The sequence below is a fragment of the Cervus elaphus genome, chromosome 4, assembly GCF_910594005.1.
Source record: "Cervus elaphus chromosome 4, mCerEla1.1, whole genome shotgun sequence".
Lineage (NCBI taxonomy): Eukaryota > Metazoa > Chordata > Mammalia > Artiodactyla > Cervidae > Cervus > Cervus elaphus.
The window spans coordinates 61,405,079-61,429,679 of record NC_057818.1 but is presented as its reverse complement, the minus strand read 5'-3'; the positions used below and the strand labels follow the sequence as shown (position 1 = coordinate 61,429,679).

Sequence of the window (24,601 nt, the reverse complement as noted above, 5' to 3'; positions counted from 1 at the left end):
CCTGACACTCCCAGGCGCAGGCTTGTGTCCTACGCTCCGCCCCTCCCTGTTCTGATACCAAAGGCTGAGGAGTTTCCGGTTTCCGCTTAGATGCAAGCCATTCTGCAGCAAATTCCTGAAGGCCAGACTTGGTAGGTGCGGCCGACCATTGGGAACCTGAGGTACTTGTTTGTTTTTGTTTTTGTTGTTAAGCTGCGCCTGTGGGGTCCCCTCTCCTCCCTATCCGTGGTCTCCAGTCACTTCGCACCTCCCTATTCCCCGACCCCTTCCTCCAGCCGAAATAAGTTCAGTAGTTGCTGTGAGAGGCCCAGGGTCTGATTTCCTGTCGAGGTAAGATCCTGAGGTAACACATACAGTGCACGAAATATGTAGTAATTTATAAGGAAAAGGTCATTTTAATTTTGACATGGCACTTGATGATTTTATAAGTATCAAATCACGTGTTCAGGAACTAGTTTCGAATTTCTGCTTTGGGACTGGTGCTGGAGCTGAAGTTCTTTCTCGGGTGTTAGGGAGGCGTATTACTGTACTTTTCTGTTTTATATGACCGTGGTAGGAAATTGACCACAAAGACTTCATTTTAGCAGGTTAGTTTTAGAGATGCTGGTTACTTGTATGAGCATTAGAATCAAAGAGAAATATAAAATGGTCACAGTGCTCAGTCAGATCTCTTTGAGCTCCCCATGGACTGTAGCCCGCCAGGCTCCTGTGTCCGTGGGATTTCCCAGGCAAGAATACTGGAGTGGGCTGTCGTTAAGTCACTCAGTCCTCTCGGACTCTGAGCGACCCTATGGACTGAAGGAGGCAGGATTCCTGCCCTTCACCATCACCAGGACTTGCTCAAACTCCTGTCCATTGAGTCCGTGATGACATCCAACCATCTCATCCTCTTTTCCGCCTGCCTTCCATCTTTCCCAGCATCAGGGTCTTTTCCAATGAAAAGAAACGTTAGAAATGTAATGAGTGTGGTAAATTCTTCAGTGTACTTTCAAGCCTAACTTGCCATCAGATGATGTACAGAGGTGAGAGCCCTTGAAAATACAATTGAGGTTGCAGTGCTTTCGGCAGTGGTTCATATCTTATGCTTCATGAGAATATTCACACTGGATTGAGAACAAATGATGTTGAATGTGGTCAGGCCGTTGAAAATCTACTTATTCTAAAAAAGTTCATCACCAGTCCCAGGAATGTGAGCAACCTTTTCTCATTGGTCCCCCTTGCACCAGTAATCCAGTTGTTTGTACTGCACCAAGCAGTACTAATGTACTGAATTTTGAAGCTTTTAGGTTGTGCCTTAGACGTACGAAATACTTCATGAGTTAAATTGCAGTGAATATGCTGAGGCTTCATGTTATTGTTCATTTATCACTAGATGGCAGAATATTTATCGTGAAGAGAAAGCACACAGATGTAAAGTGTGTGGCAAGGCTTTTACCCAAAGATCACAAGTTGGGGAACATATTGGAGCTACACCTGCCAAATGCAATGAGTGTGGAAAACCTTTACGTTGAGTTCAGGTATTAGGACTTGAGCAATCTGATCATGAGAATGTTCAGTTTCTGACCGTGGAGCCTAGCCATGATGAAAGCTCGGTTTATGAGTCTTTGTGATGGACTGGATACGGATCCCAGGTGCCAGGTCCTAGTGATGGGAGCTTCTGATCATGCTGAGGATTTTGACTCAGCTATAAGAAAAAGAATGCCTACGAGATTTCGTATCAAACAGCCTGCTCTGAAACAAACCTTAGTGTGGGAGTTGGCTACTAGAAGTGCATCTAAGAAGATATTGCTAAGATAGATATATTTTGACATGTATTTTTGAAAATAGCATATAATCTGCAGTTTTTGAATGTTCTGAAAATGATTAGATCCCATGGTTTGATGGGGGTATGGCGTTCATCCATAAGTCCCAAATCTTCGGAAGACTGTATTTTTCAGACTTTGTTACCCACATTTGAGAGAACGCTGTTGTCGTTCACTTGGACAGTCATGTCTGACTCTTTGCAACCACATGGACGGCAGCATGCCAGGCTTCCCTGTCCTTCACCTTCTCCCAGAGCTTGCTCAAGCTCATGTCCATTGAGTTGATGATGCCATTCAACCAACTCATTCTCTGTCGTCCCCTTCTTCTCCCACTTTGAATCTTTCCCAGCATCAGGGTCTCTTCTAATGAGTCGGCTCTTCACATCAGGTGACCGAAGTATTGGAGCTTCAGCTTCAACATCAACCCTTCCAGTGAATATTCAGGATTGATCTCCTTTAGGATTGACTGGTTTGATCTCCTTGCAGTCCAAGGGACTCTCCAGAGTCTTTCCAACACCACAGTTCAAAAGCATCAGTTCTTTACCACTCAGCCTTCTTTATGGTCCAGCTCTCATATCCATACATGACTACTGGAAAAACCATCACTTTACTATACAGACCTTTGTGGGCAAAGTAATGTCTCTCCTTTTTAATATGCTGTCTAGATTTGTCATCGCTTTAGAAAATAAAGACCTAAAATATATTACAATTTGCAAATAGAAAGTGAACAATTCTAATTCTGTTCATACTGAACATATAATCAATTTGAAATTACATTATGGATATTATTTAGTTTAGTGTAATTTCCTAAACAAGTTTTTGGGAAAGATACTTAACAGTCAGGCTTCCCTGGTGGCTCAGACAGTAAAGAATTCGCCTGCAATGCACAAGACCTGGGTTCGATCCCTGGGTTGGGAAGATCCCATGGAGGAGGGCATGGCAACCCACTCAAGTATTCTGGCCTGGAGAGTCCCATGGACAACGGAGCCTGACAGGCCGCGGTCCATGGGGTCACAAAGAATCTGACACACCTGGGCGACAAAGCACTTCCTCCAAAGTATAGGATAGAGCATTGTAAAGAATAATGCAGTTCTCATCAAAGGAAAAAGAAATGTTTTTTTCCCCTATTTTGCTTTCTCTTTTTAGGTTATCTATACAAAATTATGAATGCTAGGTAAACTTATTGTGCTAATCGTTTCACAGTGTACATATCAGTTAATTTTCCTCTGTAGCTTAAACTTACACAATGATATTTGTCATCGAAAGAGTTGCTTATACAACCCCCTTTATGTCACTGTTTAGAGAGTTGGGTTTAGACAGGGCAATAATTAAAACACGTTGGATAAAAGAAACAATAACACAGTTTATAATCATTTAAAGTGTCTTGCTCTTTTTAAGGCTTTGGTTAGTGACCCAAATGATCACATCCCTCAAGTCCTCCATCTCAGACACCCAGGTACTGACCCTGAGATTGTTAAACTCAGCACTATGCTGAGTTTACTGTTTTGTAGGGTGTCAGTAGGGAATAGCCCATTTCTACCCAGGGAGAGTTTTGTATTTGTAATATAGAGACTAGTCCCATTCTTGTTTCTTAAAACTGCCCAAGTTCCCAGATCCCTGAATTGCTTCAGCCTCACTAGCAGGATCTGAGCACAACATGCTGTGAAAAACAGCTTTTTATTGAGAATAAACCCTTTTAGTCTTAAGAGGAAGTATCTTGCTTCTGACATAACTTGAAGCTTTTACCTGAGCAGTGTTACAGATGTAACTTAATCCTGTCAAGGTATTAGGCCCCGCCCCCGTCCGCGCCCCGCCCCTCGTCGGAAGCCGCGGCTCTATTACCAAAAGCCCTTTCACACGGACCCGGAAGTTGGAGAGCGCGGAGCCGAGGTCCCCGAGCGGCGCCTAAGGTTCCTTCTAGGGTACTACCCCTCCGGCTCACTCGTCCTCAGGGTGTGACAATTGTCAGCGACCTGAAAACCCTGGCGCCCGGTGCTCGGCCCCGAATAAACGCTGTCGCTGCCATTGCGGCCCAGTTATCCTTTCGTTTGGGTTTTAAGAGTTTCTGAGGCGGTTTCGGTCCTCGGTCCGCGTAGCCACCGCCTCTGGCGACATTTTCCTGCTTAAAACCTTTTTTTACCTCTGGCCTCACCAAGTACAGCCCTCTCTCCCGAGTTAGAGTCGCGCTCCGCCGCGTCGCCTTCCCTACCGCTGGAGGCAGAGCCCGTCGCCGCCGCTCCCGGAGAGGCCGCGCCCTCTCCCCGGTCCCGGGATTCGGGAGAGCCCGCCCCGCTCCTGAGACCCCTTCCCTCCCAGCCCCTCTGTCCTCGCGTCTCCTAGGCCGCTCCTTGTGCCCCGCAGGGCCCCCCTTTCCTGTCAGCCCGTCCCCTCACCCCGCGTAGGTAGGTGACCTGGGCCAGCCATGTGACAGCCAGTGCTGTTCCATGTCAATTCAACTCGGTCAGAAAAAGTGCTCTTCCGCTCCGGGGGCGTCTCCTTCTGTCGCCCACTCAGTAAATACAGAAGGCGGGAGGATCAGGAGAAGCAGAGTCAGAAGGACTGAGAGAAATAACTGAAACTGAGGAGAAAAGCGTCAGGGAGAACCAACGCGAACTCTGAGAATGGCTGAGGGATTGCAAAGGGATAGTCAAGTCAAAGAGGTTAAGCCTTGAAAATAGCCAAGTGGGTAAAATAGAGAAGTATTAATAAATTAGAAAGCCAGATCTCCAGGGATTGGAGAACAGCATAGGGAGAGTTGCCCTGTATCAGTGATGGGAGCGGGGAGGCGACGGGTGATGAGGGACATCAGAGGTGGAGAGTCCCTAACTGGGTTTTGGCTGGGTTTGAGTCCAGGCCTCTTGGGTTACAGTCCCGAGTTGTGTTTTCACCCGGTTTGAGAAGGGGAGTAATCTGGAGCGCAAAGAGGGAGCTGAAATGGGGGAGGAGGCAGACACAGGTTTGGGTTTTTGAAAGACTCAGGAAGATTGGAGAGAGGGGGAACGAATTGCAGCAGCCTGGGACAGGACACGTGTGAGGGAGGAAATAGGACAGGAACAGGAGGGCAGAGGGGGAGAAAAAGAGACCCAGAGACCCAGATGAAATAAGGGAGATAGGTGAACAGAGGGGTAAGCTCGATCCAGGTGTGGCCAGTTGTTTGGATACAGACGATTTTAGTTCTACAGAGGAGGATGAGAATTTCAAAACTCCTGTCTACAAGGCTTGTGTCTTTTTTTTAATACTTGTGGCAGAAGATGGCTTTCATTTGCAAACCCTGTTGAGCCTGGGGCAGTGGCTTGATTCACTGACTTCTGAGTGACCCTCTTCTCTTTTCCTGGCTTTTCCTTCTCTTCCTATCGATGTCCAGGAAGAATAGACCTGGGGCAAGAAATGACTGACTCTGTCACTCTGTGGTAGCTTTTTTTTTTTTATTAATTTTTTTTGGCTGTGCTGTCTTCGGTTCTGTGCGGTGGGCTCAGGAGTTGTGGCTCCCAGGTTCTAAAGCACAGGCTCAGTAGTTGTGCACAGGCTTAGTTGTTTGTACTTGTGAGATCTTCCTGAACCAGAGATAGAACCCATGTCCCCTGCATTGTCAGGCAGATTCTTATCCACTGTATCACTATTGGGTAGCATTTTTAAAGCATTTTTTTTTTTTAATGGATTCACATTTTCTCCTTCCTTTATGTATAGTGCTTTTTGTAGCTTGGAATAGGTCCTAATTCATTCAGTGTCTGTAATCATTTTTATCTTCAGAATTAAGCGTTTTTAGTTTCCAGTATTCTAGTCTTAATCACCCTTTTGTAAATATGATTATTCTCTGTTTTTTTAAACTTTGACACCAGATTTTTAAATTAAAAATAATTCACAATTCTTTTTTTTCAAATTTTTTTCAGATTCTTTCCTTGCCTGAGCGCTTTCTTCCCTTCATCTCGTACATTTGAAATTTTCTTTGGTAAGTAGTAAATCATCTTAGACTATTTTATGCCATGCGTAGCAAAAATGTCACCTCGTTTATCAGTTCTAATGAGGTAGATGAACGTAGTGCCTATTATACAGAGTGAAATAAGTCAGAAGAGAAAGACAAATACTGTATCTTAATGCATATATGTGGAACTTAGAAAGACGGTACCAACGATCCTACATGCAGGGCAACAAAGGGAGACATAGATGTAAAGAGCAGACTTTTGGACTCAGTGGGAGAAGGCGAGGGTGGGATGAATTGAGAAAATAGCATTGAAACATGTATACTACCATATTAAAATAGAATGATCAGTGCAAGTTCGATGCACGAAGCAGGGCACCCAAAGCCAGTGCTCTGGAACAACCCAGAGAGATCGGGTGAGGAGAGAGGTGGAAGGGGGTTCAGGATGGGGGGACACATGTCGAATTCATCTTGATGTATGGCAAAAACCATCACAATATTATAAAGTAATTATCCTCCAATTAAAATAATTAAAAAATAAAAATGAGGAAACTGTAAAAATAAAGTTAATTAGCAAAGATCACCTCCCCTCCCTTTCTCTGAACTCAAAGAGAAATACATCTTGGGGGGTTTTATGTATGGGACATCGTGTAATAAAATAGACATATTTTCAACTGTGGTTGTACCAAAGACATGGATTGTGTGTATGTGTTTACTGTGCACACACAAATGGATATTTCTGGTCTCAGCTCTTTACCAGAGAATAACAGAGGTATGACATTAGATCTTGTGAAATTAAAGGCATTTCTTTGAGAAATGGGAAAATAAAAGAACATTTAACGTGATAAAACCAACAAAATGCTTCATTCTTTCCTTTCAACAAAAAAGAAAAAAGAAAAAAAAAACACCTAGTTTAACTGGTTAGTCTAATGGTCTGTTTTCTCCATTTTCTATGATCAGTGAAAAAAGTGAGCTGTGAGGTGATATGAAGATGTTTCCTTCAGGTCCGTTTTTGACTTTTCTGTGCAAATGAGGAAGGATGGGCTGGATTGACCTGGAACCTTCCAACAGAGCCTGTCTCTTCATGATGAAAAACATTGCTCAGATCCTATTTCTAAGCTGACCCCTTACAATGTGTTTTGTACCAGTGGCTAGATGTCTGCAATTCTGTATTTTTAAAATATTTTACTGCAATCTTATAATAAAGAATTACCTGCTTCGTATCAGTTTGACCCAATCTTGAAAGAAGAGTTTCTTTTGCTCAGATACATGACAGATGTTCCTGTTGTTAAATGGGATGGGCAACAAGGACAAACTTGGCCCACTTGCCCTTCAGCCTCCCATTTCATTATTCAGTTCTACCCGGTTCTCTTCACTCAACTCAGATCTTCTCATAAACGGCTTCTCTCTGGGCCTGAGGGAGCCCACTTGTACCATGGAGATGAGAGACTAGACCGGAAACTCGACCAGAGACAGGACTAGACTTGAGCGTGAGCAGCACTGACCCCTGAAATGACTAGCCAAATTGGCTGTGTGTCTGTGTGTGGCAGTTCTGGTTTGGAGGGAGTGTCTGGTGGTAATTAGAATTTTAAATAGATCTCAGTCCTCCCTAAATGAAAAAAGAAAAGGAAAACTGTAGGATGGAGGCAGGATCACAGGCTCAGAATCAGATGACTTCTATGAATAAGGCTAAATCTGAAGGGAGATTTTTTTTCATGTCGTGACGTTCAGACCTCCACTGGCTTTCATTTGTTCTTGGGACAGAAGCTTGACTCCTCGCTGTGGCTCCACAGCCCTCTGTCAAGCTCAGGGCCCTGTCAGTGTCTCCAGCCTCATCCTGGGAGCTGACCATCTGCTCACGGTTCAGCCTGTCGTGGTCTCATTTACCTTTTCTCTGTTTCCAAATACCAGAACCTTTTCTGTCTGACATTGTAGTTCTTTTCTCACCTTCAAGTCACCCTGGCTCAGGCCCTTTGTCTCCCTTCAAGTCTAGGCTCAGAGAGGTTCCCCATCCGCTCCTAACTGTCTCTCTCATGTTCCCCAGGTTTATTGCCTCTGTATCAGTTGCCATCAGCAGAGATTCTTGCCCTTCTTCATGGGTTATTTTGAGTCCTTCCTGGTTCCCCTCTTTTTAGGGCTGATAGTGTTCCTCTTCTTCCCAGCGTGGGTGCAGTACCTGATCCTGGAAATGTCTTTAGATGACAGGACTATGGGTTGGGCTGAATAATCCTCAGGGAAGACCAAGAGAACAGGGCAGGTGATGAAGATATTTCCCATGTTCTAGACAGTTTAGCTGTAATTGATCTTTACCCCATGTGACTACTTAATTACTCAAAAGAAGAGCCAAGAAATATAGGAAATCCTGAAAAGCCCTACAGAACTGGTGTCCTCAAGCAGTGGACTAAGATGTCCCCATGTTTAGTCTGCTGAGTTTAATCTGCTGCAGCCCCCAGATAAGCTCTGTCCATCCAGGGACCAGTCACCATCGTGGACAGCAGCTTTGCCATCTAGGAGTTCCTATGCTCAGTGTCAGCGATTGTGATTTCAGAGCGCTGAGGATGAGCAGAAATCCAAAACCTAACGGGGCAGGAAGGAGATGTTGCCCCCCCCTCCCCGCCCCCCAGGAGCTAGAATATCTTCCCAGTAGGTGTGGGTGGTAAGAACAGGAGATAGTGAGGCCTGGAGACCCTTGATTTGAGACTTCCTCATCTCAAATGCCTTTGCACCTGGACTCCATAATGTCCCCAGGTGGTGGCCGACTTTCCCAGGAGGGCCAGTTTCTTGATTTTCATCCTGAATGTGAGTGTCCTTTGGGTGGTAGCTCGTGTGCACTCCTCTTGTGATCCCCTTTGCCAAAGGCCCCTGTGCACTTTAGTCTTGCTTAGTCCAGTCATGCAGGGAGGAGAGGTAGACAAATGGGGAAAGCGGAGGGAGCCTGGTGGGGTCTGCAGGAGGCTTGTGTCAGCACTTGGGGGCATCAAGGTGAGGCCAGTGAATGGAGTGTGCACCCATCCCAGGTGTAGTTACAGGGACAAGGGGTGTGTGGATCTGTTGGAAAAGAATGTCTCAGTTCAGGCTGGAGAACCTGGAAGTGGGTTTGTTGGAGAACCGACATGGAATGGTTTGAGCTGTTCTAATGCTTTAGCTCATATTCCCTGGGACAGCAATACTGAGGCTGAGATTTGCCTGCACAGGTTTGATTGGACAACTCATGACCACATGTGAGCAACAATGAAAGACGTAGAATTGGGCCCAGAGAAGTCTTTTCCACTGTTAGAACTGTGGCCTGGGCTGATGCCACAGACACCTGTGGGTGCAGGAGGCTGGGAGCCTTGGGCTTGGGCTGGTTCTATCAGGTGCCCCCATCATCCACTCCACTCACTGGCTTTTGTTGGCTCTTTTAGCAGGCAGGCACTGTAGAGTAACAGGGAACATCTCAGGTCGTTCTTTGCATCAACTTTGGTATCATTGTGTACTTGGGGTTGCCGGTGAAGAAAGTTTCATGTGCATTTGGAAAGATACCACGAGAATCTGGAGTGTTTCCATGGAAGATGCTGAGGTCTCACTGGGCCATGTGCATCATTGGAATTATCCCTCTTTTTCACAGTCTTTGGAGATTTCCATGTTTGACCTGGATCACTCACTGTAAATGAAAATATGGTGTCTTGTGTCTGTGGATCCTTGGGTGTCCTCTTTTGTATTTTGTCTCATGCATGAGTTATTAGGGCTTGGAATGCTTTGTGTTGGTATAAGAGGGTTCGAGGCTCATTATGGGCTTTGTGGAGACACTGTTGGAGACCATGAAAGTTTGTAAGCTTGTTTGAGTTCCGCTGGGAAATTAAGAGTACTAAGGTTAAGATCTCAGAATGCTTGTTATAAGGTGGTCCTGCTCGGTAGGGCTCTCTGGGCCCAACCTGAGAAGAGTCATAAAGTCCTGTAACGTAGGGGAAGAAGGCTCCGATAAATGAGAGGGCAGCGATGCCACAGTGATCTGCAGCCTGGAGGCTCGTCCTCTAGAAGATGCAGCTGCAACTCTCTTGCTGCCAGGCCAGTGCTGGGTTCTCTGTTATCCACTACTGTCCCTCCCAAAATAAGCACACACACAGGCACAGTACAGAACACACGGAATCTTACCTGCACTGTTGGTGGTAATGTAAATGGTACTGCTGTGTTGGAAAAGATCATGGAAATTCCTTAAGCAATTCACATAAAAAGACCTACAGTCTGTCAAACCCATTTCTGACAGATATCCAAAAGGAAAGTGATCAGTTTTTCAGGGAAATGTCTGCAGTCCCATGAGTGTGACTGGATTTGCAAAGCCAAGGCATAGACACAGGCCAAATGTCTCTTGACCAAAGAATAGGTAACAAAAGTGTGGTATAGAAATATTTATTATATACTGTATGTTCCTGAACTATTTTTCTCCATGTATAAGTTTAAAAATGAAGGATCCTGCATTTAGGCCAAAATGAATGAACCTAGAAAACATTATGCCAAGTTAAATAAGACTGACAAAGGAGGACAGATACTGTATGTGGAAACTAGAATTGTCAAACTCATAGAGCCATCGAGTAATAAGGCTGTTACCAGGAGCTGGGTGGAGGGGGAAATGGGGCACTGTTAGTCAAAGAGTAGAGATTTTCAGTTGTAAACTAAGTAAGTTCTGGGGATCTGAGGTAATGCATGCTGCCTGTAGTGTTTCTATATATTTGAAATTCACCCAGAGAGAAATAATACAGTGTACTCATAGGTGGAAGTGTAACTTACTCGACTATAATAATTATTCAGTGTATGAATCTATCACATGTTCACTTTGTACACAGTACATTTACAGCATTTTTGTTAGTTACACCTGAGTAAGGCTGGGAAAGAAAAGGAGAGTTGGGGGATGCTTCTCTCCTCTGAGTGGTGTTCAGTCCAGGCTTCACGTTTCATTGATGAGGCATTTTGCGTACCCATGTCTTGTACCCTCTGACCCGAGATTCCCGTTCAGGTAGTTTGTGTTGGTCCACAGCTCGAGAATGTTTAAGATGCCCCAGTTCATTCCAGTCTGGATCCCTCACTGAGCATCAGGACTGTGAGTCCTCTCATTCCTGAGGGCTGAGATCTGGGCTGAGGAGGGGGTGCTCTGTTCTGAGTGGGGATGGATCAGGGCCTTCGGTGTGACCTGAAGGAGAATGCCTGGTCAGCGGAGGTGCCCCCAGCCGGTGTGTGCTGAGTCCTCACCAGGAGGGGAGTGTGATCCCAGGGAAAGTGTGGGAAAGTCCTGTGTTGGTCTCTCTGTGGGAGTTGCCTGTCCTGAGTCCCTCCTGAGACAGTGGGCACAGGGGACTGTGTGTTCCTCATGGTGAGGGCTTCCCTGTGTGTGTGGTTGGGGCTCAGGAAGGGGATGTGTTGACTCTAAGCATTAAACAGCATGTTTTCACTTTCATGATAGACCTCTGAAGACTTGTGTTGCCTGAGGAAGCCCTGAAGTTGAGGAAGAGGACAGAAAAGGAGTCAGGCATGGCTCTTTCTCAGGTGAGGTCATATTCAGCCTGTCCTTCCTGAAATGCCCTTCTCTGGACTCGCTAATCGTGTCTGACTCTGGAGTGTCCTGTCTGACTCCTGTACACGCACACTCACCCGGGCCCTTCCCGCAGGGCCTGTCGTCTCCACTTAGATCCCGTGTCCCCATGAGCCGGTGACCTGGCCCTTGTGAGGAGGCTCCCCTGGGCACCGTCCTGGGCAGGGCTTCTCACCCATGGGTTGGAGACGGGGTCTCAGTGCTGTTGGGCAGCAGGGATTGCTTAGGGCCCCTCTGGATGTGCTGTCTGCTCTGTCAACCGGGGTAAGGAAACTGCCCATGAAAATCAGGTATTAATATGCACAATAGCTGGTAAAATCTGGGAATCAGATCAATTGAGACTGTCCTTTCCCTTTTGTGTATCTTGACATCCTTGTGAATATACCTTACATATACACAAAGCATTATTTCTGAGTACTGTGTTCTGTTCAGTTGGTTTATTTGTCTGTTTGTATACCAGTACTACATCACCTTGATTACCTTGTAATAGGTTTTGAAATAGAAAGACCTCTATCTTCCTTCTTCAGGAGTGTTGCTGTTTGCTCTTTGAATAGTTCTGTGACTTTCACCATGTTTTATTCTGCTTCTACAAAGATTGCCATGGCAGCTTTGATAATGAGTTAATTGGTTGATTGACCCTTTGTGTGGTTATTAAAGAATCCTTTTTGATATAGCATGTTTCTTTTGTAATCTTTATGAGTTTTACCTGTGAAACTTTGTCATGTGGGAAAGAAGATAAATTGAATTCTTTTTCAATTTGGGGACCTTTGATTTCTTTTTCTCATCTAACTGCTCCAGGGGTTTCAGTGCTTTGTTGAACTGTAGTGCAAAGTGTGCATCCTTGCCATCTGGACCTCAGAGGAAAAGCTTTCATTCTTTCCCCATTGCTGTGCTCTTTTCATAATGGCATTTCTTATGTTGACGTTGGTATAATTTATTGTTTGTAGCTTGTTGAGTGTTCCATCTTGAAGGGTTGTCAAATTTTTGTCGAATGGTTTTTTCCTGCATCGAGATGATCCTGTTTTTTTCTTCCCTTTAGTATGTTAATGTATTGTGTCATATTAATTGATTTTTGTATGTTGACGTCTCGCCTTATGTGAATAAAACCCACTTGGTCATGGTGTCAGATCTTTTTATTTATTTATTTAAATTATTTTAAGTGAAGGATAATTGCTTTACAGAGGTTGTTGTTTTCTGCCAAATACCAACATGAATCAGCCATAGGTATACATATGTCCCCTCCCTCCCATCTTCCTCCCTATCCCACCCCTGTAGGCTGTTAGAGAGCCCCTGTTGGAGCTCCCTAAGTCATTCAGCAAATTCCCATTGGCTCTCTACTTTACATATGGTGATGTAAGTTTCCAAGTTACTCTCTCCATACACCTCACCCTCTCCTTCCTCCCCTCCCCCCTCCGTCTGTTCTCTATGTCTGTTTCTCCAGATCGTTTTAATATGTGTTGAAGTTGGTTTGCAGGTATTTTAGTTTTGCATGAGTATTCGTCAGGGGCATTGGTTTCCAGTTTTCCTTTCTTGTGTCTTTCGGAAATCAGCAAACTATTAGAATCATGCTTGCTCCATAGAATTAGCAGGATCAGTGGTAATTATTTGTAAATATTTGGTAGAATTTGGTCCCATATTTTTCTTAGAGGTTTCTGACTACTTTTTAAATCTCTCTAGTTACAATGGGCTTCCCTGGTGACTCATATCATAAAGAATCTGCCTGCAGTGCAGGAGACCCAGGTTCTATCCCTGGGTGGGAAGATTCCCTGGAGAAAGGAATGGCAGGTTAGTCCGGTATTGTTGTCTGGAGAAATTCCATGGACAGAGGAGCCTTGTGGGCTACAGTTGGTGAGGTCACAAAGTGTCAGACATGACTCAGTGGCTAACACTTTCACTTTGAACACTTCTTGATTTTTTAATTTCTTAGTAAGTAAAATACTTTGTATGTTTCTGAGAATTTGCCAGTATCTCCTGTATTCTGTCATTTGTAGGCATTATTGGTCATAATACTTCCTTATCTCTAGAAACTTTCTTTGACCTCAGTTGTAATCACTCCTGTTTCATATCTGTTTTTAGTTATTTGAGTCTGTTTTTCTCTTTTCCTTAGTCTAGGTGGGGGTTTTCCTATACAGTTTTTTCAAAACATCAACTCTTGGTTTGTTGATTTTTATATTTTTCTACTTTCTATTTTCTCTGGTTTAATCTTTCTTATTTACCTGTTTCCTTCTGCTAAACTTGAGTTTAGTTTGTTTTCCGTTTTCTACTTGCTAGAGGTCTAGCAATAGATTTCAGATTTAAGATCTTTTCTCTTTTATACTGTAAGCATTTAACAGTTCAGACTTTCTTTTAATACAGTCTTTGTGTGTTATAAATTTTGTACTGTTGTCTTTTCGTTTTCATCCACATATTTAAAATTTTCCATGTGATTTTTGTCTTAGACCCATTTGTGGTGTAAGAGTAAGTTGTTTAATGGCCACATTTGGGGAATTTTCTTTTATTCTTGTGTTTATTTCATTGTTGTTGGGGAAGATACTTTTATAGCATCAGTCTCTTAAAATTGTTAATTGTGGCCTAACATGTGGTCTCTCATTGAGAATGTTTTATATGTCCTTGAGATGTATGTATTTTATGCTTTTGTTGGGCCATGTGATGTGTACATGCTTGTTCAACCTGGGCATTGAAATCCCATACTATTCCTGTTTCACTATTTCTGTCTTCCTTTCCCTTAATGTTTGCTTCATTTGTCTGAGATATCTAATGTTAGATGTATATATATTTTTACTTCTTACAGCTTTTTGGTAGATTGACCATTTTATCATTCTATAATATTTATCTCATTGCACTTGTTTTTTCTTCAGTTTATTTTGTCTGATATAACAGTCTCCCCTACTCTCTTTAGGATGGACTGTCTTTTTGCATCCTTTCCCTTTTCACCTTTCCATGTCCTTAGGTTAGTGAGTACTACCAGTTTCAACTCTCTGACAAACTCTGTGTCTCTTGCCCTGTGTTTTTCCTCCTGTTACTTCTTCTAGTGGCCCCTGCTCATGGGCATCCTATCCTGGTGAAAGACAGGCACCCTGGACAGCTCCTTTCATGCCAGTGTAATTTCAGAAGGAATGTATTGAATGTTTCCTTCCCATCCTGATGTTTCTTGAGATAGTCTTGCTTAATGAATATATTTTTTTCTATATTCTCTTTTGCCATGATTTTTAATTCTTCAAGAAGTTTTTTTACTTTACTCTTGTGATAATTTTTTTTTGTCATAATCTAATGACTCTTCTAATTTCAAATCACTGTTTTATTAATGGAAAAAAAGGAAAGAAAGTCTTTGGCTTCTGTTAATGCCTCACTATGTAAATTTAAATGGATCAAATTGTATTTGTATTTTTGTATATGGTAATTTTATTACGAATTGAGTTCAAATTCTCTTTTTTTTTTTTTAAATGTTTTTACCAGTTTTCTTTTGGTAGGCTAGTATAGAATCCTGTTGACAAACTCAACTGAGTACAAAGTATACATTTTTATCATCTGAAAGATGCTGAAATACATGTGAATAAAAGGATGATGTAAAATTGTCCAAAAAATCTGTCAAGAGACAAATCCTCTCATTTCAGTTAATTTTTTATTTTTTATTTTTTCAGTTAACTTTTTATAGATATGTATGCATTCATGTGCAAGTCTGTGGTTTAGATAGAAGACATCTTGATTTAAAAGCTACATATTATGTTTTTTTTTTTCAATTGAAATTATGTTATCAGTATAATCTGTGGCCTTGAAATTTTCTAAACAATCCTGTTAGTGTTTTAAGTAGTAAGTTGCTAACAGTTGTGTTTCTGTATCCATTTCTCTAATGACCTTCATGCCATTCCACATTGTTCAGCTTGGACTTTTTTTTTTCCTTCACATTAATACAATATTTATTTGCTTTCCTTCTGTCAAACCCTGAGCCCACCACTTTCCCCAGGCTGCCTGGGGAGTTACAGGAAAGGGAACACACAGGGCAGACACAGGAGAAAGAACTGTGGGAGGTGGAAGCAGCTCCTTCACGTCGTGAGGAAGATGAGCTAGACCACCATCAGGCCAAAGAGCCCCATGGCCTTTGAGAGGGCCAAGCCCACGGCGCAGACGAGCTACTGTTTCAGAGAAGGGTTCCTGGGTAGCAGTGATGACGCTCCCGCACACGGTCCCACCTCCAGCCCTGGACCCAGCCTCCCCTGCTCTGGCCGCTCCAGCTCCAGGGCACTTGGCTTCTGTGTCAGAGCCCCGTGAAATGGCGCTGGTTTGGAAGCTGCGGCTAGGAATGAGTGAGATGGTCCTGGGACCCGGGGCTGCCACGCTGCCGTGGCCCTCATCGGTCAGTGTCTCCGGTCCTTCACCACCGCGGACAGTGATCACTCAGCAGGCGGAGGTTCTCCCGATCAGGGAGGGGGTGGAGAGGAATTCGGCGCAGGCGTCCATTTTCAGGGGATGAAGGCCCGGGGCCTGAGAGCTGCTGCCCCTGCAGAGAAGACAGAGGGGCAGGGAGGAGGCTCACCTTGGACTTCTTTCAAGTTTTCTTTAGGAGCCCTGTGTCAAAGGACTTTTAATGTTCTCCATATTACTTAACTGTTAGATACTTACGCTTCAGTTGCTGAGCCCAAGTCTCTGAGTTCAGGTGCTTCGTGTAACATTTCTAACCTTCGTGATCTGAGTCGAGTTTCTCAAAGTGTCTATGACACGGTTTTTCTTCTGTAAGGTGGGAACAGATCGTTCTTCAATGAGCTATTATATTGATGACAGGTTCTTGTCTGTAACTTACTTGCTTAATGTTTAGAGTAATACTACAGTAATTTAGAGCAACAGAAACCCTTCAAACACTTTGGGTCTTTGCTGCTGTTCTCAACGTCATAACTGAAAATTTTGACCTTTCCATTAAAAGTGCTGTGGCCTCATCATCTCTGAAGACACCACTCATGCTGTACCTCATCTGGATAATGAATTACACTCACTGGGTCCAACGTAATACCTGACACTTCTGTATAGCCAATACAGTGTTGAGGTTTATTTATATATAGTTCATGAATTTTGAACAGTGTTGAAAAGTCCATATTAATTGGAGGATCTCATAAGGTCTTATGAAAAAGCATAAGAAATTAAAATTAGAGATCCATAATTTCTTCAGATACCCCTGCATGGATCTGTTAGAACACATACTTCAATCCAGTCAATTCTTAGCCCTTACTCCTTCTTACTATCCTTTCTCTTTTGCATGAAAATGAGAACTTTTCATGGCCCTTTTGGTGACATGTGGTTTCATTTCAGGAACAACTGACCTCTGAGGATGTGGCCATCAAATTCACTCAGGAGGAGTGGGAATTCCTGGACCCTGCTCAGAGGGCCTTGTACAGGGATGTGATGCTGGAGACCTACAGGAACCTGCTGTCTGTGGGTGAGGATGACTTCCTTCCAGAGCTGCCGTTGGGTATCTGCATTTTCCCTGTGTGCCCCTTGGGAGGCCCTGATGTCTTTCATCTGAGAGTTCTGGTGACTTGGGTATGACACAGCTTCACAAGGTTAAACTGACCCTTTTCAGATGCTGTGTCTGTCTCATGTCACATCTGAGGTTGTCCCAAAAGCTTAATTATGTCCAAAGCTCACTGGCAAATGTTAAAAGAAAAACAGCAAGAAACCCGATTTCCTATTTTGTACCTTTTGACTTTTGACTCAGTGTTTAAAAAAATCCACAGCACTTTAGATTTCTTTCTTCTGATAACCCTGAATGTCTATTTCTTTTTGTTTGTTTTTGCTTGATTGTTTACTTTTTTTTGGCTGCACCATTCTGCATGTGGGATCTTAGCTCTCTGAGTAAGATTCACACCTGAACCCCCTGCATTGGAAGTGTAGCATCTTAACCACTGGATCACCAGTGGAGTCCCAGAATTTCTGTTTCTGATCTGAATATTATCTCCACATTGGAGCACGAGAGAAAGCTCTAGACAATGGGGAGTGATGTAAAAATAGCCAAAGATACAACGTATAAAGAAAAACCAGTATCTCAAAAGGGCTGTTTTTTTCTGGTTAGGAGTGGGACAAGCTGGTGGATTGGATCCTCTGTGGTTGTTACTTAGGAAGATGTAAGGAGAGTGGTAGAGAGGTCGTCTTTTTGATCCTAGATCCGACAAGGGGAGCATATGTGAATCTCGCGGGCTCTTAGCTTGCCATCTGTAGGTCAGACGCATGGTCCCATCTCAAGATCCTGTAATGTCTGACCTTCGTGTTGTATTGTTTTTACTCTTGTGCTGCTCTACCCAGTCTGGGAATGTCAACTGTTCCCAAGGTTACATTCTCCTTACTTTGTATCATTTTACTTCTTAAATTTCTTTGAAATATATTCCTGAGGATCTGAAATTTTATCTGGTTTCCTTGCTGTGATAATCCACCTATGTTTAATTGGTAGCCTCTGGTGAGTCTCTGTGGAGTGGATTTACTAGGTAACAGAAAACTCTAATGGAGATACTATTCTTAATGTTATTTTCTTGCTCCGTTCAAAGTCACTGCTTGAAGCTATCCAGTAGAGTGGTCAGTATGTTCTAGGATTATGAGAAAGAAAATATCACGAGGGCCTGATGCATCTTTCCAGGTTATTTTCTGGCTTTGGAGGCTGTGTTTCATTCATTTCACTTTCTGATAAATTATTATTACTGTATAGAAATGAAGCAGTTTTCTATATATTTTGTATCCAGCAAGTTTACTCTGTTCATGATGAGGTCTAGTCGTCATCTGGTGGCACCTTCGGGATTTTCTGTGTGTAGCATCATAGTGACAGTTTTACTTCTTTATTTTTTTTTAACTTAAGTTCCTTTTATTTCTTTTTCTTTTCTGATTGTTGTGGCTAGGACTTCCAAAAATATGTTCAATAGAAGTGGCACTAGTGAACATTCTTGTCTTATTCATGGTGTTAAGGGGAATGATTTCAGTTTTTCCCTGTTGAGTATGATGTTAGCTGTGTGTTTGACATATACAGTCTTAATTATGTTGAGGTAGGGTCCATCTGTGCTGACTTTCTGAAGGTTTTTATCGTAAGTGGCACTTGAATTTTGTCGGAACCTTTTCTGCATCTACTGATGATCATACGGTTTTTAGTCTTCAACTGTTATATGGTGTATCATACTGAATAACTTGTGGATATTGAGAAATCTCACATCCCTGCAGTAAATCGCACTGGATCATGGTTTATGATCCTTTTGTGTATTAGTAACTGTTTGAATCTGCGCTTTGGAACTCAGGGAAGGTCTAGAAGAATAAAGCCTTTTTCTACAAAAAGGAGTTGGAAGCCTCAGAAAGGCTTTTGTAACTGGGACAGTCCTCCAGAGTCAATTTCAATCCCTTCTTTTCTTTGATACTCCTCGATCTTGAGATGAACATGTGTGGAAGAAGAAGCGAAATGAATGTCCGATAGAGAGGTTAGTCATACTTGGCAGAGGAACCCAGGTTTAGATAGGCTTTTCCTGGATTTTCCTTCTGATTTCTGCTAATAAGATTCTTATACAATATCCTGGAATATTGTGTGTGTTTTTCTTGAATATAAGCATTCTATTGTAACGTACAAAATTCACAGTTGGATACATTACATTGTAAATAGTATAACAGGTATTATCCTGCTTTCTCCATATATCACCACATATATCACCACATATATGGTGATATCATATATCACCACATAGTCACTTTTAAAATCTCTCCTGTTTCTGTCCCATACCCATAGTATAATGCCCATAAACTTGCTGAAGCAGTTCTTTTCTTTTCAGGTCAGTATATTAGTTTGCGGTCTCAGTTATTTTCACAAAGACATGCAGCCCCAAGCTGATATCTGACATCAGGCTGTGTACCCTATGCTCCATGCAGGCCCTTTGTTAGTCCTGACCATTCCTCACATAGTACCTTGATACGGATGGAAACATTGTTCTTACCTACCACATCCCTCCACCTTCTACATGCTCTCACTGTAAAGATAATCTCTGGTCATTTATTGAACAAGTTTCTCAGGACATGACCTCAATCACTCTGTGCATCCATGATGACTCACAAACCATTTCGAGATGGGATGGTTGAATAACAGTTAAAGAGACTACTTCTGTCTTGTATTTTCCTTGATATTTTCTAAGTTCCTTGTATTTTTTTTTTTCTAATATTTCCTAATCTATTCATTCGGTGGGTGGTCATGTTTACAAATAATTTTTCTCAGTCTGTAGGTGCAGATTCATATCCTGGTTCTCTTACCACTCTGTGGGCCAATTGAATATAGCTCCTGCTCTGATTAGAGAAAAACATGTTAATTTACCTGAAGCCTTTTAAAGCAAATGAGTGCTGTCAGTTGGCTTACACTAGTGCATGTTTTATAGTAAATACCCAACATTTACTTTTGTTTAAGAAAGGTAATATCTACATTCTGTCATGTTCTTGATGATATATATGACTTTATCTACATTGTATCTGTTTAAAATTTTATTTATTTTTTAATTGAAAGATAATTGCTTATAGAATTTTGTTTTCTGTCAAACCTCAACTCCTTTATATCTTGTACGCTTTTCACTTGCTACATTTTTCAGCAATACTGTGTCTGACCCTAGTCAATAAACACACAAAGCACTCACTTTCTATTTATTATACTTTGGTGCCATTAAACCAGGTAATTAAGAATAGTGCACGGCTAGGGATTAGCCTTCCTTGGTGACTCAGTGGTCAAGAATTCACCTGCTAATGCAGAAGATGCAGGTTTGATTCCTGAGTCAGGAAGATCCCATGGAGAAGGAAATGGCAACCCACTCCATTATTCTTGCCTGGGAAATCCCATGGACAGAGGAGTCCTGTGGGCTACAGTCCACGGGGTCACAAAGAGTCAAACACAACTGAGCGACTGAACAACAACATAGGTAGGGATTGCTTTGGTTCTTGGCTTTAGAAAACTGGTGAATATTTTACGTCTCAATATGTCATTTACAGATGATGGTCTTTTAGCGTGTATTCTGCAATACAGCTGACACATACTACTTGTTAACATTGTAAAATGCCTTTTCTTGTTGGGTACGTAGTTCTATAGCAGATTTAGAAAACTGTTGTTTCCAAAAAATTGTTTTAGTCATCTTCTTCATTTTCTCATTTGTTTCCAATTGTAAACAACAAATTATGGATAGTTCATTATTAATGGGGTTAGCTTGGTTTTGGATTATTTACTGTTACAATATATAATATATTGCTTAGAATTTATTTATGTATAGTATGTATGCAGAATACAATGATAGTGTAATATTTTTCTTTTCAATTTGAGACAACTGTCGATTGATATGTTCCTAGGGATCCTGGTAGAAAACTAACTCTGTTTTTGAGAGTTGCCATAATATTGTCCAATATGAGTGTGTTTGGCATATGGTTTTTAAAACTAGGCTACTTTAACGGTGAATTTATGTTATCATGCTTTCTCATGTTAAGAATTCTATTCCTTTAGTGTTTCTAAAACCTTAAGGTCATCATTGTGGTGTTTCATAACTTGGTATATTACTTTTGGTGCAATAGATATTCAACATGAAACATTTATTTTTGAATTATGGTGAGCAGGTACCTATGGTTCTTTTTATCTTGTAGATATCTCTCCTACACATGTGATCAAGCATTTACAACCCAAAGCAAACAGTGATAAACGAGAACCATTCCAAACATTGATGCTGGGAAGATCTGAAAGCTGTGAAATCAAACATTTTCATCTTTTGGAAAGTCAGGAAAACATGTGTGACTTTGAGTGTCAGGGGAGAGATGACAAAAGAAATCACAAAGGAACACCTGTAAGCCTTAATGGAAATGTGCCTGATGGAAGAGATTCACATTATAGAAAGGATGCAGGAATCAAGCCCTTTGGAAACAGGCTTGGGTTTAACTTTCAGGAAAAACTGCAGATATTTCAAACTGGCAGGACAATTTCTGAATATAATGAGGTTGAGAGGTCTGTCAACAACAGTTTGTCATTTTCACCACTTCAAAGAATTCCTCCTTGTGTCCAAACCAGTGTTTCTAATATATATGGGAATGATTTTAGGAATCTTTCAGTAATAACACAAGACCTCAAAGCACACAGGGAAAAACCTTACAAATGTGATGAGTGTGGGAAAGCCTATCTTAAGGACTCATACCTCATTAAACATCAGGCCATCCATACAAGAGAGAAACTACATAAACATGAAGTCGGTGACAAATTGTTTGCTCAAAGTTCACAGCTTGCACGTCATTTGAAAATTCATTCTGAAGTGACATGTTACAAATATAGTGAGTGTGGCAAAACCTTTACTGATAGCTCACACCTCAGGAGACATCAGAAAATTCATCCAGGAGAGAAACTATTTAAATGTGATATCTGTCACAAAGTCTTCAGTCAAAATGCATACCTTGCTGTTCATCAGAGGGTTCATACTGGAGAAAAACCTTACAAGTGTGATGAGTGTGGCAAGGCCTTTCGTGTAAAGTCAATCCTTTTAAGGCATCAGACAGTTCATACTGGAGAGAAACCTTACAAATGTGATGAGTGTGGCAAGGCCTTTACTGATAGCTCAAACCTCAGGAAACATCAGAAAATTCATACAAGAAAGAAATTATTTAAATGTGATATACGTGACAAAGTCTTCAGCCAAAATGCACACCTTGCTGGTCATCAGAGGGTTCATACTGGAGAAAAACCTTACAAATGTAATGAGTGTGGCAAGCACTTTAGTCAGCTTTCACAGTTGATAAGTCATAAGAGATTTCATGCTGCAGAGAAACCTTACAAATGTGATGAGTGTGGCAAGGCCTCTCGTGACAAGTCAACCCTTTTAAGTCATCAGAGAGTTCATACTGGAGAGAAACCTTACAAATGTGATGAGTGTGGTAAGGCCTTTCGAGTAAAGCCAGTCCTTTTAAGGCATCAGAAAGTTCATACTGGAGAGACATCTTACAGATGTGATGAGTGTGGCAAGGCCTTTTGCCTAAAGTCAGTCCTTTTAAGGCATCAGACAGTTCATACTGGAGAGAAACCTTACAAATGTGATGAGTGTGGCAAGGCCTTTCGTGAAAAGTCAACCCTTTTAAGTCATCAGAGAGTTCATACTGGAGAGAAACCTTACAAATGTGATGAGTGTGGTAAGGCCTTTCCTGTGAAGTCAGTCCTTTTAAGGCATCAGAGAGTTCATACTGGAGAGAAACCTTACAAATGTGATGAGTGTGGTAAGGCCTTTCGTGTAAAGTCAGTCCTTTTAAGTCATCAGAGAGTTCATACTGGAGAGAAACCTTACAAATGTGATGAGTGTGGTAAGGCCTTTCGTGTAAAGCCAGGCCTTTTAAGGCATCAGAGAGTTCATAGTGGAGAGAAACCTTACAAATGTGATGAGTGTGGCAAGGCCTTTCGTGTAAAGCCAGTCCTTTTAAGGCATCAGACACTTCATACTGGAGAGAAACCTTACAAATGTGATGAGTGTGGCAGGGCCTTTACTGACAGCTCAAACCTCATGAGACATCAGAAAATTCATACAGGAAAGAAATTATTTAAATGTGATATATGTGACAAAGTCTTTAGCCGAAGTGATCACCTTGCTGGTCATCAACGGGTTCATTCTGGAGAGAACCCTTACAAATATAATGAGTGTGGCACGCACTTTAGTCAACCTTCACAGTTCATAAGTCATAAGAGATTTCATACTGGAGAGAAACCTTACAAGTGTGATGAGTGTGGCAAGGCCTTTCATGCAAAGTCAACCCTTTTAAGGCATCAGACAGTTCATACTGGAGAAAAACCTTACAAATGTGATGAGTGTGGCAAAGCCTTTCGTGTAAAGTCAACACTTTTAAGTCATCAGACAGTTCATACTGGTGAGAAACCTTACAAATGTGATGAGTGTGGAAAAGTCTTCGGTCAAAAACCACATCTTCGCCTTCATTGGAGAATTCATACTGGAGAGAGACCTTATAGATGTAATGAGTGTGGCAAGTTCTTCAGTCGAAATTCACACCTTACAAGTCATCGGAGAATACATATAGAGAAACCTTTCAAATGTTTCGAGTGTGGAAAATCCTTCACTCAGGTCTCAGCACTCACTAAACATCAGAAAATCCATACATGAGAGAAACTTATGTGAATGTGGTATATGGTAGAAGTCTTCAAAATTCAAAGTTCAAACTTCACACCCTAGTTTTGGTCAGAGAATTCATACTACTGAGAAACCATACAAATATGATGAGTGTGGCAACATCTTAGGCTTCATGGGAAAATTCATACTGGATAGAAGCCAGATATATATGTGTTTATTAGTCAGGTTAGAACATGTCAGGTAGAACATGAATTCATTCTGGAAAGATTCCTCACCAATTTCACAAATGTGAAAGAAAAAACCCTATCCTCACAGCTCACATCTCGCCAGTAGCATCAGAGTATTTATCCTGGAGAAAACACACAGCAATGTCAAGTGTGTGGCAAGGATCTTACCCCAAAGTCACAAGATAGGAACATAGTGGAGCCATACTTCCCAGACTCAGTGGTTGTGGCTAGTCCTTTACCTTTTTCTATGTATTCTCTGATGACTTTAGTTCAGGTACTCAGCCACTGGAGTAAGCCTATATTTGCAGAGAAGCTATATAGATCTTTTTGTGTAAAAGAAACCCGAATTCTAACTCAGCAAAGATGATTCTTTGGGACAGTAATCCACCATCTTTTTGGTCTCTTGGCTTTCTGAATAAAGTCACTATTCCTTGCCCAACAAATAGTCTCTCAGTTTATTGGCCTGTTGTGTGGTGAGCTCTAAGAGCTTGGCTTTGGTAATACATTGATCAAATGCATTTGCTACACACGTTTCATGATGGTCTCTGGGAAGGAATCAGTGAGATGAAGGGGCCGATTTCATCAGATATGATTCATTCACATCCTTGTTTCCTGGAAAAACACACAGCCTGAGTTACAGAATTCAGTAGTGTGTGTGAATTAGCAACAGCGAGGGTGGAAAATAATGTAAACCTAAGATATGACTCATCATGGTCAGTAGGATCAGGAAGCCCTTCTGTACATAGTCCAGCCTGTTATAAAACATAATATTCTACCAACTGACCTTGAGAAGAGTAGGCAAGATGTTAAAAGGACTGGGCTTTTCGTAGGAGGAGAGGGACAGTGACCAGGGACTGATGGTGTGCTAGGAACAATGCATAGGAAAAGGGTCATGTTCTCCATTGGATAGAAATAACTGTTGTATGTATGATTAAAGAAGAGTTACTCTTATCTGTGGAAAATGAAGACAGAGCTGTCACGGTCCTTGTAGACCGGGA

The 24,601-nt window shown here is 42.0% G+C and overlaps 1 protein-coding gene across 3 annotated transcripts; it reads left to right on the top strand.

The window, feature by feature from the left end:
• LOC122689551 (zinc finger protein 665-like) lies at window positions 1-24,048 on the top strand. Of its 3 annotated transcripts, none has more exons than XM_043896112.1 (6): window positions 1-131; window positions 5,693-5,751; window positions 11,159-11,241; window positions 16,589-16,715; window positions 20,909-21,765; window positions 21,850-24,048. In XM_043896112.1, the coding sequence occupies exons 3-6, from the start codon at window positions 11,227-11,229 to the stop codon at window positions 23,407-23,409; spliced, it is 2,559 nt and encodes an 852-aa protein (XP_043752047.1). In that variant the 5' UTR covers window positions 1-131; window positions 5,693-5,751; window positions 11,159-11,226; the 3' UTR covers window positions 23,410-24,048. The 3 variants fall into 3 exon arrangements, with proteins under 3 accessions (XP_043752047.1, XP_043752057.1, XP_043752039.1); XM_043896122.1 differs by having other exon boundaries at window positions 20,909-21,849; window positions 22,102-24,048; XM_043896104.1 differs by having other exon boundaries at window positions 20,909-24,048.
• Window positions 24,049-24,601: the final 553 nt, after the last annotated feature.